This window comes from Leptinotarsa decemlineata, unplaced genomic scaffold, assembly GCF_025532065.1.
Source record: "Leptinotarsa decemlineata unplaced genomic scaffold, Ldec_3_MD MMD2_tig00078422_RagTag_RagTag, whole genome shotgun sequence".
NCBI classification, from domain to species: domain Eukaryota; kingdom Metazoa; phylum Arthropoda; class Insecta; order Coleoptera; family Chrysomelidae; genus Leptinotarsa; species Leptinotarsa decemlineata.
In genome coordinates, this window is record NW_027412747.1 from 5951747 (window position 1) to 5965988 (window position 14242).

The following is a 14242-nucleotide window of genomic DNA, read 5'->3' on the forward strand; positions in this document are numbered from 1 at the left end:
ACTTATTAGAAGCTTATAATATGATATGGTAAATCCGCCTCCTAGAAGTTTCCCGTATAACCGTCACCTCCTCACATCTTCTCTTTTCCAGAATAGTCCCATCTCTGTCCCGTCGTTCTAGTCTGGCCTCTATCACTTAGCTCGGTCAAGCTACGTTGCCAGTTTGTGTACAGTTCCGTAGAATATTTTTAATTTACAATGAGTATTCTTATTGCTAATTCACAAAGTTATGGCACCACTCGGTTTATCAATGGAAAACACCATTAGAAAAAAAAATTATGTCATTGTCAAAATCTGTTCATTTTTGTTTTGAATGTTTTGATTTGAAACGCTCAACTATTTGGGCGTTATTATTTATCACTTTCTATTTAGCGATTTCCACATCACAACTTGGAATGAGTTCAGAAGAAAAGATAATTTCCGTAGAATTTGAAGTTTTCGGAAGAGTACAAGGTTTGTTGATAATCTAGCAGCAATAATTTTAAATTAAAATTCATCTTCTCTTTCAGGGGTGTTTTTTCGAAAAGTAAGTTGCTTTGATTCTTTCTTCACAATTGAATTCCTATCATTGTATTCTTTTAGTATACTGAACAAGAGGCAAAGCGTCTGGGACTGAAAGGATGGTGCATGAACACCAGACAAGACACTGTTAAAGGGGTTATCGAAGGGATGCCGTCGAGAGTCAATCAGATGTAGGTATTTTGCTAAAATATATACCTTTACCTCTATAAAATGAAACCCAAATATTAAATAAACAAAATCTTGGTCTTAAATCTATTACATCTATCTTACAAGGTAAGACCATTCTAGCTTGGCCTTTGAAGTGCTTAGAAAAAAATGTGAGTGAATCACTGTACAACCGAGATGGTAAACCGAAAATTCCTTAAATGTATACTGACCCTAACAATAATTAATAATGAATTTTCTGTCAAGAGTTTGAGTTTTTTTTGTGCTATTGCTTGAGAGTAATTTCTTCCAAGTCTCCGGAAGGAACAGCAGTTTCATGGCTCATGCCATGATATCGATTCCAACAAACTTGTTCCAGTACCAGATTTTTATAGGTCCTCTGTTGAATATTTATCATATTCTCTATGAATTGCTGGTCTCCCATTATCTAGTGCCTCAAATAAAATATGACAAGCTATCTTTTTTTATTAGTTGCATGTCCGCAGTAAAGGTATCCATTATAGAATACAATAATTTATTCATCCTGTAAAATCACATATGATATTTAGGAGTCAATAAAAGCAGGAGAAAGGTCTTACATTTACAAATATTGTCAGTCATAAAAACATACAAACATACAATTAAAATTCCATATGATAATCTATTAAATGTTGTATAACTAATCAATAAAAAATTAGGCATCAAATACACTTATTTTTGCGAGAGACATAATAACTTCTGCATAAAATTTAATGAAGTGCTCATCATTTCACAATTGTGAAATTACCTGGACTGAGTGCTTGAGTGTTATACTATTGAGGCCAAGCTAGAAAGGTGCACTTGTATATTGAATTCAATTTTATATTGCAAGTTGAAATTATTTTTTTGCACTCAAATTCAGTCAGTATTTTTTTAAAATCGGGGGGTAATTAAGTATGGTATAGATTATTTAACTTACAAGATATTTGGTAAGGTTCGGAAATAAATAAATGTTTCTTTGTATTCACTTGCATTTTCAATTCGAAAACATTGCAACTGTCCACATCAGTTTCAATATTACAGAATACTTAAAAAAACGAATAACAACAAAATCTATGATAATATGTTGATTATCCATACTTCTTTCTTTATTTTTTCGAATAGTTTTTATTGGAGGTTAAATAATGTTGTTTCTGAATGTTAATCTCCATAAAATCTTTTTTTTTTCATATATTTTTTAATATTTTCAGGAAGACATGGCTTCAAAAAACTGGAAGCCCCTCTTCTAGAATCGACAAAGCCGTTTTCACTAATGAGAAAGATATAAATCAGCATACCTATGACTCCTTCAAAATAAAGAGATAGGTATATTCAATTCATTTTCAGTATTTATAAATTGATATCTAGTCAAACTGTATATGTGCTATATTAGTTTTCATGTAATATGAATGTGGTAATCGAAATCTGCCTTTTTCATTAGTTAAATCCCATATGTATAACTAAACTATTATCAGGGAGCCCTATATTATTTTTCAGATGATGCGAGATATCCTGGTTGCACCCCCCTCCCCTTAAAAATGGCGCAGTTTCAATTGAAGTGTGGAATAAAATTTTGTATCGGCAGTTAATGGAGAAAACCATCATTTGGGTTCAATTTTTCATGTCGAATTCTGTATAAACTATCTTATGTATTCGAAAAAGGGGAGATGAATATTTAGGTGAAGAAGTCAAAGAGATCATAAAAATCAATTAGGTAGTAAATTAAGTATAGGCTGGTGAAGCGCTAGAACAAATAGGCAATTTCAACAGAAAAACTGTAAAAAATACTTTAATTTTATGAATCTTGAGCACTTTCTGTCCAAGAACCAACTTGAACAGTCGACTTTTGCAAACAGCAAAAATATCTTGATACATTTTTTAGGGAATGCATGAAGAAAACATATTTTACTGTGCTTTTTATATGCCTGCCTATGCCTATGTTCTCGAATAAATTAGGATGAGGTCTAATAAGGTGTGAATTTTTCTAGTAGGTATACATTTGATATTAAATTTCCTTAAGTTTCGCAATATGGAGCAATTGTAAAAAATTACATGCAAAATAAAACTATGTAATAAATTTTCCACACAATTTTCGATACAAAGAACAAAAGATCAAAATTTCAAAGATCAATACATCATATAATAAACTCGCATCATCAATAAAATATGTCATGAAACACATACTTTTATATACCATCCTTTGCTCTTCAAAGAAAAAGGAAGACAAAACAGTTAACGTTTGCATTCAATCAAAAAGAACTCTCTTGTTCTTGCTTGCACTTGCTGGCACTCAGTATATCAAAGTGATATATCTATACAAACCTGGGTCGAAGGTAATATTCTCAGTTTTGACACCAATTTGAAGTTTCTACTGTAAAATTCATTCATTTTACACAATTTTATATTGTAAATCAAATTAGGAATGGTTTTTTCTTATGTTCTGTATACCAAAATATTCAAATTTCCAGATATCGGAGTTGAAAAATGAAATATTAACAGAATCATTAATAATATATATATATATATATATATATATATATATATATATATATATATATATATATATATATATATATATATATAATATAACCGAACCTGCCGAAGTTGACACAGATAAAAAAGAAATCTATGAACCAACCAAATTCTTCAAGGAGAAATATAAAATTAATGGTGAAATAAAAGTCATTGGTTTTTTATTGGCGCCCGAGGAACAAAATCATTTTTTCCTAATTTTGCCAGAGTTCAAAATTTCTATGAAAACTGTAAAATTTATTTCTCTTGAAACCTTGAAATAATCACTTAAATCGAACGATATTTATTCACATTAAATGGTTATTTTTTATTATTGTTATAGTTTATACTATACTAAAATTCTATAATAGTAGGCACTAAATTCTCTTAAATATTATTGAATTGAAACTAAAACATTTCTGAGAATTTAGGGCCTACTATTGAGAAATTTCAGTATGATGTATTTTACTATTGTCATAGTTATTAATTATTAATAGTGTCCGACTGAAAGTTCAGTTTCGGTTTTGGCCGAGTTTCGGCAAAAAAACGGGTTTCGGTTTCGGCGGCAAAGCTGCCGAAACTACGACCGAAACCGAAACTGCATTCGGGAGTTCCCGCGATGTGATCGGTCATGTTCGGCGCGTTGAATTTCATATAAGCAACGAAGACATTTTGCCGATCCACGTGTCTAATCATGTCATGACTTACTTTGTGATTTACTTTTTTCATTACATAAATGTTAATTACCTATTGTGATATTAGGTAACAACTTGAATAAGTAATTTTATGTTTAATATTTTTGAAAAACCATTAATAATATTCAAAAGAAGGATCTACACCTACTCAAATAAACACCTCACCTAATCATCTAAAAGAACAATTGGTTCAGGCCAGTCACAACTCCCTACACCGTAGGTTAATGGACTGACACCTATCAGAAAACAACTACTCCCCTGGCTAATACCACGAAGGGCGTTGGGTTATATCCGACAGGTGTCAGTGCAGGATTCTTCACTGAAGTTATTCCTGCATATGCTGTTGGCGATACAACTGCAATAGATTTTCAATTATTGGAACACTGACTGCACTGACACCTGTCGGATATAATCCAACGCTCTTCGCGGTATTAGCCAGGGGAGTAGTTGTTTTCTGATAGGTGTCAGTCCATTAACCTACACTGTAGGGAGTTGAGATTGGCCTGAACGAATTGTTCTTTTAGATGATATATAGCCAGTCTTCAAGTATGCCCACTGACTATATGTGAAAAATACCTCACTTATTTTAAGTATTTTCAAGGTGCAATTGATATTTTTTTAAATAAGGGTTTGTTATGTTGATTATCAATAAGTAAAAATATCGAACACTGCATAACGTTGTGATTTAAAGATAAACAAATTAAGACTGACTGGTTGTTATAACGTTTTCTTTGTTTTTCCATCAAAACATAATCCTTGTAAGAACGTTTCGGTTTCGGCCGAAACTGCGACCGTTGCTGAAATTCGGTTTCGGTCATAAAAACCAGTTTCGGGCGGACACTAGTTATTGTGGTATTCCTTGTTTTTTTTACAAACCAAATTTGTTGGATGGATGTTATGGAAATGTTAATGGAAATCACACGTTAGTCCTTAGCTCGCATAAGTATCGACTTTTGAGACTTGTTCGAGTATTGTTCTCTGAATTCAAATACATTTTTCAGATGAATGAAGACAATTCACTATTATTATTATTTATACCTGTAAGGTTGCGCCGACACATTTGGAGGGCGCCCCGGCATTACCAACCAATAGAGTAGAGAGGAGATCATTAAAAAAAACTGTTTTTCCGTTAATCAGTTGTCGCCCCCATACGAATGACAACTCCTTCTTGAGAAACTTGTGCGAGCTGAGGACTAACGAGGTTAAGGAATCAAATAATCAGAACAACCATCTCCACAGAGTGGTATGGATAGAGTCTGTGGATTTTGAAGAGAAAATCTTGAATAATCGATCCGCTTTTTCTCCTCTTTTCGGACGATATTCGTCTTACTCAAAGTTGAAAACTCCACCACGAATATCGTTTCGCTGTGCTGGCCGAGAAGGGCAACATCAGGCCCATTATCTTTTATGAACCCGAAGGTGGGAAAGCTCACTCGAGCCAAGGTCTTCCGTGTTGTTAAAGACAACTCAATGCATTGGCTTGCTGCAGGAGTGAAGTGATCTCTGTTGGTACTAACGGGTTCTAACTCGGTAACAGACTTATGATCACTTCGTTCAGTGTTGAAAACTAAACCGAGTTCTTCAGCCACTCAGGCAGCTGCATTAAAGAAAAATGCAGACCATGCAGAGAAGGAGATCGGAAATCCTAATGAATTTACAGGTTGAAAAATGAGAATTGAAACTTTCTGTTTTTTATCACTTTTATTTGTAACTAACGTTACTGCAGTTTTTTCTTATGAGGACATTTTCAAACGTATACTAATGATTGATTACATTAGCCCAAAAACACCACCTTTTCAATGCCAAAAATAAAATGGACAAGCTGGAGAAATCTGGAATTTATAAGCTTAAGTGTCCGGAGTGTGATAGTGTTTATGTGGAACAATGTGGTCGAAATTTCTCAAAACGGTATGCTAAACATAAAAGGTCCTTCAGACTAGGTAAAAATGATTCGACGTTTTCAAACCATTCCTTGGGATGCAATCATAAGTTCCCGAATTTAAACGATACAGAAATTTTGCACTATTCAAGGAAGGGTTGCCCAAGTTAGCATCATCAGGGGAAGGAGGAGATGACACCCAAAAGGGTCGAGGGTTTACGCGTTATGGAGTTAACGTTCGAAGGTGGGGGCAATGGGGGAGCGAAGTATTCGACAATGAAATAATTGCAAAATACGTTGTTTTGCGTGCGTTTAGACCGTTTTGCGTGCGTTTAGACCGTTTTGCGTGCGTTTAGACCGTTTTGCGTGCGTTTAGACCGTTTTGCGTGCGTTTAGACCGTTTTGCGTGCGTTTAGAACGTTTTGCGTGCGTTTAGACCGTTTTGTGTGCGTTTAGAACGTTTTGCGTGCGTTTAGAAAGTTTTGCGTGCGTTTAGAACGTTTTGCGTGCGTTTATTCGTTATCGTTTCGTCGTCATTGTCGTAGCCGTTTTCGTGTTTGAATAACTGTACACCATTTGTTAGTTACGTTCAATATGAGATTGAGAGGAAAACGATGTTACATACGCCGTTGGTGAACAAAAATTAATAATATAATGGCATTCAGAGAATACAGACGTAAAGTAGAGGAATTTTAGAGACGTGTCCAACAATTGAGTAAAGATATTGAATTTCATGAGAAAAGGAAAAATGTTCTGAAGCAGTTGAATACTTTAGATATTCAAGACGAAGTGTTCAATCGAATGTGGGTGAAATTCATGGCAATATGTGTGAAAGCTAGTGACTATAGATGTAATCAATGAAAATCGATGTGTTCAACAGCAGTCAATGAGGGTCAGTAGGCAGTATTTGCAAGCGCGATTCCAAACAATACACCATTCAAATATAAATTGAGGTTGATATTTCGAGATCTTCGTCAATTGAATACAAAAACTGTTCAATTTGTTCCAGAACACGCAACAAGGCTAGAGAAAAAGAAATCACAAAAATTTGACGTTTATAGAGTTATCATAGTATCTACTATATCAGCATGTATTTTGATTCGAGTTGTACAATAATTATGAAATTTAATAAAAAAATTGATATTTTGGTTGAAACAAAGCTTTCAATATATTGAAAGCTTTGTTATGTTCACGGATTTTACAGGTATATGAAACGCAGGTACCGGATATCAGGTATATCAGATATATCAGGTATATCAAATCATTTATGCTAGAATAATATAGGTATAAATTACTTGGATTTAAATGTAATCAGTTAGTTTTGAAAATGGTATAATAGCCGAAACCGGTCAACAATAAAGAAATATAGTGGAAAATCGACAAAAGTGTGTTTTTGTAGTGTATCCTCAGTGAACATGAATTTCCACAAAATAAACAAGTCGTCAATCGAAGAAGACTAAACAAAGACTTTTTGATTTTCTTTGTTTCATTTCCGAATGTGTCATCACCTATTTTTCTATTCATACTCAAGGTGACATTGACCAATGTCAATGCTAAATCAACATCTGGAGATACGTACGCCTCAAAACGACGAAACAAAGGCTCTTTGTTTGATTTCATAATATGCCATCACTTATTTTCCTATAAATACCTCCTGCGTGGCGAAATGAGTTAGTTGTATCAGTTGAAAGTGATACCAGTGACAAATGCACCGATTTTATTGGAATGTAAGTATTTTTATTTATTTTTTCATGCTCACTTTATGAGTTTTCATTGCAAGATTTTTTATACGTTTTTGATTATGATGAGTTTATTCAAATGTAATTTAATTCAAGCTGGTGAGAGTTGTTGTTGAATTATCATTAAATTTCCAGTTTGAATTTTTCTCAAATTAATTTACTTGAATGTTTTTTATGTATACTTTTTGAATGTTATCGTTTTTTTCCAATTAATTTGTAATACAAAACGGTTTAGAGGTAATTACGTATTCTTCGACCCAACCCTGGACTACTTTGTTTATCCTGCATAAACCTGAAGATAAGAAATGACAATTGCTGATATTCCTTTTTCAACGAACTCAATCTTTAATTATGAATAAAATATAATAACCGGTAATTGCTGACATCCATTTTTCTCGAATACTATACTTTACAATGAATAATTGTATCGTATAATTTGATTTGATGTTTTATTACATTACAGCTTCATAACGGGGAAATGTGATTATGAATTTTACTCGAGAATAATCCAAACTGAATAAGAGTTTTTCTCGTATATTATCTATTTGCCTTTAACAATGCCATAGCTTTTCTATATACACATTTGTAATGTTGTAACCAGCTCATTTTGTGACCAGGTTTCTAGTTGAATAAAACGCATAGTACGAATCTTTTCTTGTGTTGTTGTTTGTTGAGAGAGTGTTCGTATACTTTGTAATTTAAAACAAACTTTTTTTATTTTTGGTTTCTCGCAGGTGGATTTACAAAAATTGAATTCAAGTTCGGTCGTGGAGAGAAAACCAATTAACAAAATAACAGATTAACCTGTAGTGTAGAGACGCCGCAGAGAATACTGACAGCCAAAATCGTGAAAGGCAAATTTGGCGAGGAGGTGTTTTTGGATTTGGGCGAGAAAGTGTAATTTTTACCACACCGAGTAACGGAGGAGTATTACCCCCATTTGGAAGAATTTTCATCAGGAAAATATGCTGTCGTTTTTCATTTGAAATTTTACGAAATTAAGGTTACTATTGTTTTCCCATTTTTTCTCCGTTCAATATATGTAAAAAGTTTGTGGTTGTATACTATATATTTTTTCGACTCAAAAATTTTTTCGTTAATACATATGATGCACATAAAGTAGTGTTTTCATATAATACTTTTTCTTTGTTCAGTAGCAGAATGTATTTTAAATTACTTGAATGACAGTTGATTTTTTTTTAAATTGTGTAGCTCACTCATTTCATGAAAGACATTTCCCCCTCTCTTGATAAAAATAGTTTTCTGGTGTGTGTTTGTATTGAAAATCGAATTTATTTCAGAACAATACATCAATGTGTGCAGTATCAATTCAGAGTCATCTCAACAACTACATCCAAAACCGTCTTAGCAACCTTTCCAGAACGAACTTCAAACCTCAGCAGCTTCCAGAAGCATCTCAACAATTTTCACAGAACTAGCTTCAAATCTCTGCAGCTTCCAAAACCGACTGTCATACCAAGAATTTCATTTGTGAACAAAGTAACGGTGAGTCATGTCAATAAATAAAATCCAAATGATTGATTTTTCAAAAATCAAGTCGATAATTGATAAATACATCTTACTCATCAAAGATACTTATTCAGATTATATTGCCAAACAAGCTATACAATTTATTAACAAACATAAAAGGAAATGCGTATTAGCTATGAAAAAAATTAAATTTTCGGTAGGGGGAAAAAAAAATTACACAAATTGGGGAATTTAAACGCTTTAGAGTGATTATCAAAATAATGAATAATAAACATATAGGCTCGGGTTTGAAGCGACGAAGCTCCAGGGTAAAGTGGAAAATGTTAACAATGTTTTCAATAGTAGAGTAACAACGGGGGTAATCATCAATTTAACTCATAAAGATCCTAGAAAGTTTCTAGGCGATGATTTTCCATTATTCAAACGTGATATTTACAAAATTTCAAAACAAATGTCATGCCTCAAAGTTAATGTTACATTTTCAGGGAATTTTATTAAAAAATTGAATGATGGGGATATTGTTGATCGTAAATATTTCAGTACGCCAAATAAAGTTATTGATTCAGGTACGGACTGGACTGCTTGGTACAATGAAAATGCTGTAGATGTTATATTGAATAAATTAGGCAAATTTGAAGAACAGTAGGGGTGGGCTTTGAGTAAAACTATTTTGTTGGAAGTAGCAATAAATAAATATGTAATTCTCCAATGGACTTAACATCATATTTCCAAATTCGAAAAACTTAATATTTCTGTAAATGTTTACACGTAAGAATTGAATCAATTGAAGGAAAAATCATTTTATGTAGTAGTAGGTACCTGCTAGACTCACGACAATGAAACGAGACATGTTGAATTTTTCATTAATTCAAGAGAAATATTGACTAAAATTGAATGATTATGAGGCTTCACCTATTAATGATGATGACGAGATTGAAATTAAATTTCATTGTTTGTTTGAAAGTAGTTGACAATGTTTCTTGGTGCATTTTATTAGTTCGGACTTAATTGTCTAACATGATATAAATCGATTTGAAATACCTAAAAGAATCTGTAAAAAATAAAAAAAGAGACTAGCTGAAAAATAACAATTATATCAAGCAAAAAAACTGAAATAACAATGAAATGAAATACAAGCAATAACCAAAAAATAAAAAAAAGAAAATTAAACTGTTAACACGAGATGAAAATTAAAAAATTATTAACAAGAAATGAAATTTAAAAATCGAAAAGATTCCAAACCAAGATAATTCACGACGTTCTCGAGGTAGATGTGTTTCGGAAAGTGGGAGAGAGAATTGTTTGACGTAATCGATGCAGAATGGAATGAGTATCGTAGAGATTCAAAAAGCGTGTGTCCCGTAGGAACTCCGCTTCACCCCTCGGGTCCCCGTGGGACTCCACCTCACCTCTCTGACCCTTTGTCACGTAGCAGTTACGTGGTACTTAATAACAATAATAATATTTATTCCTTTGGTTGAAAAGTACAGTCGACAGAAATCAATGCACAATAAACAAAGAAAATGTCAATTATAAAAGTCAGTCCAAATAATATGTAACCATATTATGAGTCAGTCAAAATAATATTATATACAACACAATAACATAAACAGTGATAAACATCCATAAGTAATAAAAGTAACATATAAATGACTGGTTATAGACTATAAAAAAGCCAATCAAATATAATCAACACACAATTTCTCAAGTTTTGAAAGTAAACACTTTAACCAAATGTGTTAAAGCTCAAGATCTCAGGTTAGTTGATTGGTGAATTCTTGAATGGTGTAACAAGTCCTTTGAAGTAGCATTTTTTCAACTGACTTTTGAACACATTAATATTTGGGGAAATCTTCAGAGCTATTGGAAGCATATTGTATAATTTACACCCACTGTACTTTACGCTTTTTTCATACAAAGAAGTTCTATGAGCGTTTGGTACGATTAGATCTTTCGAACGAGCATTGTGGTTATGATTTGGAAGAGAGGACTGAAAATTAGATTTATTTTTGAAAACGTATGCACTAGCCTCTAGTATGTAGGTGCTGGCAACTGTAAGAATTTTTAGCTGCATATTTCTGGAGGAGAAATATCCTTTTAACTGAAGCACTCATACCCCAGTTGAGAATACCACATCCAAGGTGTGAATGGAAGTTAGCATGGTACAATGTTAAGAGTATACTAGAGCTGCAATGATTTGATATGAATATAATAGAATAACACCTTTTTTCAGTTTATTATATAAGGTATCAATATGTTGATTCCATATTAATTTTTTATCTAAAACAATTTCTAGCATATTTACAGTTTCTACAGGGCTAATTGATTTTTCACAATTTTCATATAGTATCACATTCGAATCCCTTTGACCACGTCTGCTGAGCAATATGGTGTTTGTTTTAGATTTTGAGTTTCAAATTGTTCTTTTTAGCCCACAATATGATTTTATCATATATATCCTCAGCAGTTTTATGGAGTGCCTCCAAGTTGTCTTCAACAATCAAAATATTTGTATCGTTTTACTGATGAACGTAGTTAGATCATTAGCAAATAACAAGAACCCTGATATCAAATCATCGCCTGTACATTGACCAATTCTCACTTTTTGCGTCCTACCTATAAGATAAGATCTCACCAAATCATGTGGTACCTTTCTTACACCTGATCTATAAAGCTTAGATAGTAACAGTTCATGGTCCACAACATCAAAATCACGTCAGAAATCTATAAAAAGGCCCATGACACATTTTTTCCTGTCGGGAGCATTAACAATTCTCGACTGAAATTCACATAGGGCTGACTCTGTACTCTTGGAGTTAGTGAAACCGTGCTGTGAGGATGACAATAGTTTGTTTTGTTCGTAAAACATAGTCAACTGTTGTTTTAGATTCAACTCGAATGGCTTGGAGAGACTTTGACAGTAGGCTTATTGCTCTATAATTGTCTAGGTAATTCACATCGCCTTTTTTAAATAATGGGCATACTGTTGCAAGCTTCAAATTTGCTGAAAAAATTCCATTCACAGAAGAGAGATTTATTAAATATGTCAGGGGATGACATAGTTCAAAACGGCAACTTTTCAGCAAGTTATAAGAGATAAAATCATGACCAGAATCATTGGAATTTTTTAGTTGAGAAGTAGCTCTAAGACGTCACTCTCACAAAGAAATTTAGATCATAGCACCTGTTTTCAATCAACGGTTTAGTAAAATTCTCATTGAACATATTAGCTAGTTCTTTTTCACCAATATCATCATCCTTAAGTTTAACAGTTATTGCACTATTTTGTTTAGATTTTTTTTGAATTTGATTAATGATCTGCCAAGTAGTTTTAAATTTGTTATCAGAATTCAGAATTGAATATTCATGATACTCTTTTCTTGCACAACCCTAATTTTTCTCTGTAAAGTTTACTGTAATATTTACTTATTTCTTTGTAGTTGTCGTCCTCCTTAGCAATTGAGGTATACAAAGTTACATTTTTTTTTAATTCTTGCAATTCAGGTGTCATGATATAATCATTGCTCTTTCTTGTTTGTATGGTGAATCTCCTTAATGGAAAGGAAATTTCAAAATAATACAATAGCATCTCTGAGAAAACATTGTAGGCCAAGTTTGGACAGTCTAGTGCATACATTTCCGACCAATGTTCATTTCCCAAGTAGTCCTGAAATCTTGAGATGTTTTCTTTACAGAGATCCCTGCGGAAGTAGTAATTTTTTGTTTTATTACCACTTTCTTTTACAATGTGATCTTCCATAACTAAAAATTGTGCAAAGTGATCAGATATATGCAAGTCCTTCACTGTTACTTCAAAGTGCCTATTACATTTAATATTTTAATCAATTCAAAAAGTTTATTGGTATGAGATTTGAACGCAGGTCGTCGGCGTGGTAGACGTTGTTCTTAGCCTCGACACCAACTTGGAAGTAATTGCGAATTGTTAATATTTATAGCGGTTGTTTTGTCGGGACTGAGATTGACTAATTTTTTATATTTAACCTCATTTCTGAATTTCCGTAGAATTTTAGGGAAATTGTAATGTCATTTCCTTGTAGAAGATACAAAACTATGTATTAGATTTAGGGAAGAATTGATGTTTCATATAAAGGTGTGTGTTTGAAAGAGCGAGAGAAACTCGTGTGACGTAATCGATGCCAAGAGAGATGGAGATGGTATCGAGGTTATAAGTCGCCAGAGCAAGGACAGTTTCGGTGTTGTCGGATGTATAGTAATTCGCTGTTTATGGGGAAATGTAGCGTTGCCGGTTTTAAAATTAAGCATGAAGGGTTAGGAATACGACTCGATAGAAATTGTATATTGGAAGCGCGAAAGTGATATATTAATAATGATGAATTAGATTTAGGAAACAATACGACAGTTTTACATTTCAACATGTCACGACCAAACAAATATAATTCCAACTAGTCATGGAATCTCTGCAGTTGATTCAGTGGGATGTCCACTGCGCCTCCTGCAGACAGAGCCAGGAAACAACTCCTCAAGCACACTCCGGGGTGGCAGTCGGAATAATGATTAATATTCCGGAGAGGTGCATTATGACATGCTTAAGGTTGCCCGTTTCCTCTCATGCAGACTTACGACTTTGTAGGTATGTGTGGCAGATACCCAACGGAAAAACAACAACTAACCCAGCTAATGCCGCGCAGAGAGTTGAAGTAAAACCATCAGGCACCTGTGAAACGTCTTCGACTTGGAAGATTCGTCGCAAGTTATTTCCCACTATGAAAAGCAGAAATTAATTTCGTTTGGTCGGTCCGACCAACCGATAGACCGGTTTCGGGGGTGTTTGGCCCATCATCAGTACCGGGCATGGTCTCTTCAGAACGGTGTGAACCGTCAGAATATCACGACCAAACAAATATAATTCAAGCTAATCATGGACTATCTCTGCAGTTGATTCAGTGAGATGTCCACTGCGCCACCTGCAGACAGCATACTCCGGAGTGGGAGTCGGAATAATGATTAATATTCCGGAGAGGTGCATTATGAGACGCTTAAGCTGCCCCTTTCCTCTCATGCAGACCTACGACTTTGTAGGTACGTGTGGCAGATTCCCAACGGAAAAACAACAACTAACCCAACTAATACCACGCAGAGAGTTGAAGTAAAACCATCATGCACCTGTGCAACGTCCTCGACGTGGAAGATTCGTCGCAAATTATTTTTCACTATGAAAAGCAGGAATTAATTTCGTTTGGTCGATCCGACCAACCAATAGA

At 33.8% G+C, this 14242-nt stretch overlaps 1 protein-coding gene across 2 annotated transcripts; it reads left to right on the forward strand.

Annotated features, from left to right (window-relative positions):
- Window positions 1-209: 209 nt before the first annotated feature.
- LOC111505977 (acylphosphatase-2) lies at window positions 210-8511 on the forward strand. Of its 2 annotated transcripts, none has more exons than XM_074186202.1 (5): window positions 210-453; window positions 510-526; window positions 583-692; window positions 1896-2010; window positions 8243-8511. In XM_074186202.1, the coding sequence occupies exons 1-4, from the start codon at window positions 279-281 to the stop codon at window positions 2008-2010; spliced, it is 417 nt and encodes a 138-aa protein (XP_074042303.1). In that variant the 5' UTR covers window positions 210-278; the 3' UTR covers window positions 8243-8511. The 2 variants fall into 2 exon arrangements, with proteins under 2 accessions (XP_074042303.1, XP_023016663.2); XM_023160895.2 differs by lacking the exon at window positions 8243-8511 and adding an exon at window positions 2182-2377.
- Window positions 8512-14242: the final 5731 nt, after the last annotated feature.

Bases quoted from the DNA above. Each gene is read 5' to 3' on its own strand.
- LOC111505977 (XM_074186202.1), top strand. From the start codon at position 279: ATGTCATTGTCAAAATCTGTTCATTTTTGTTTTGAATGTTTTGATTTG. The intron at 693-1,895 runs GTAGGTATTTTG...TAATATTTTCAG, and splicing joins CCGTCGAGAGTCAATCAGAT to GAAGACATGGCTTCAAAAAA.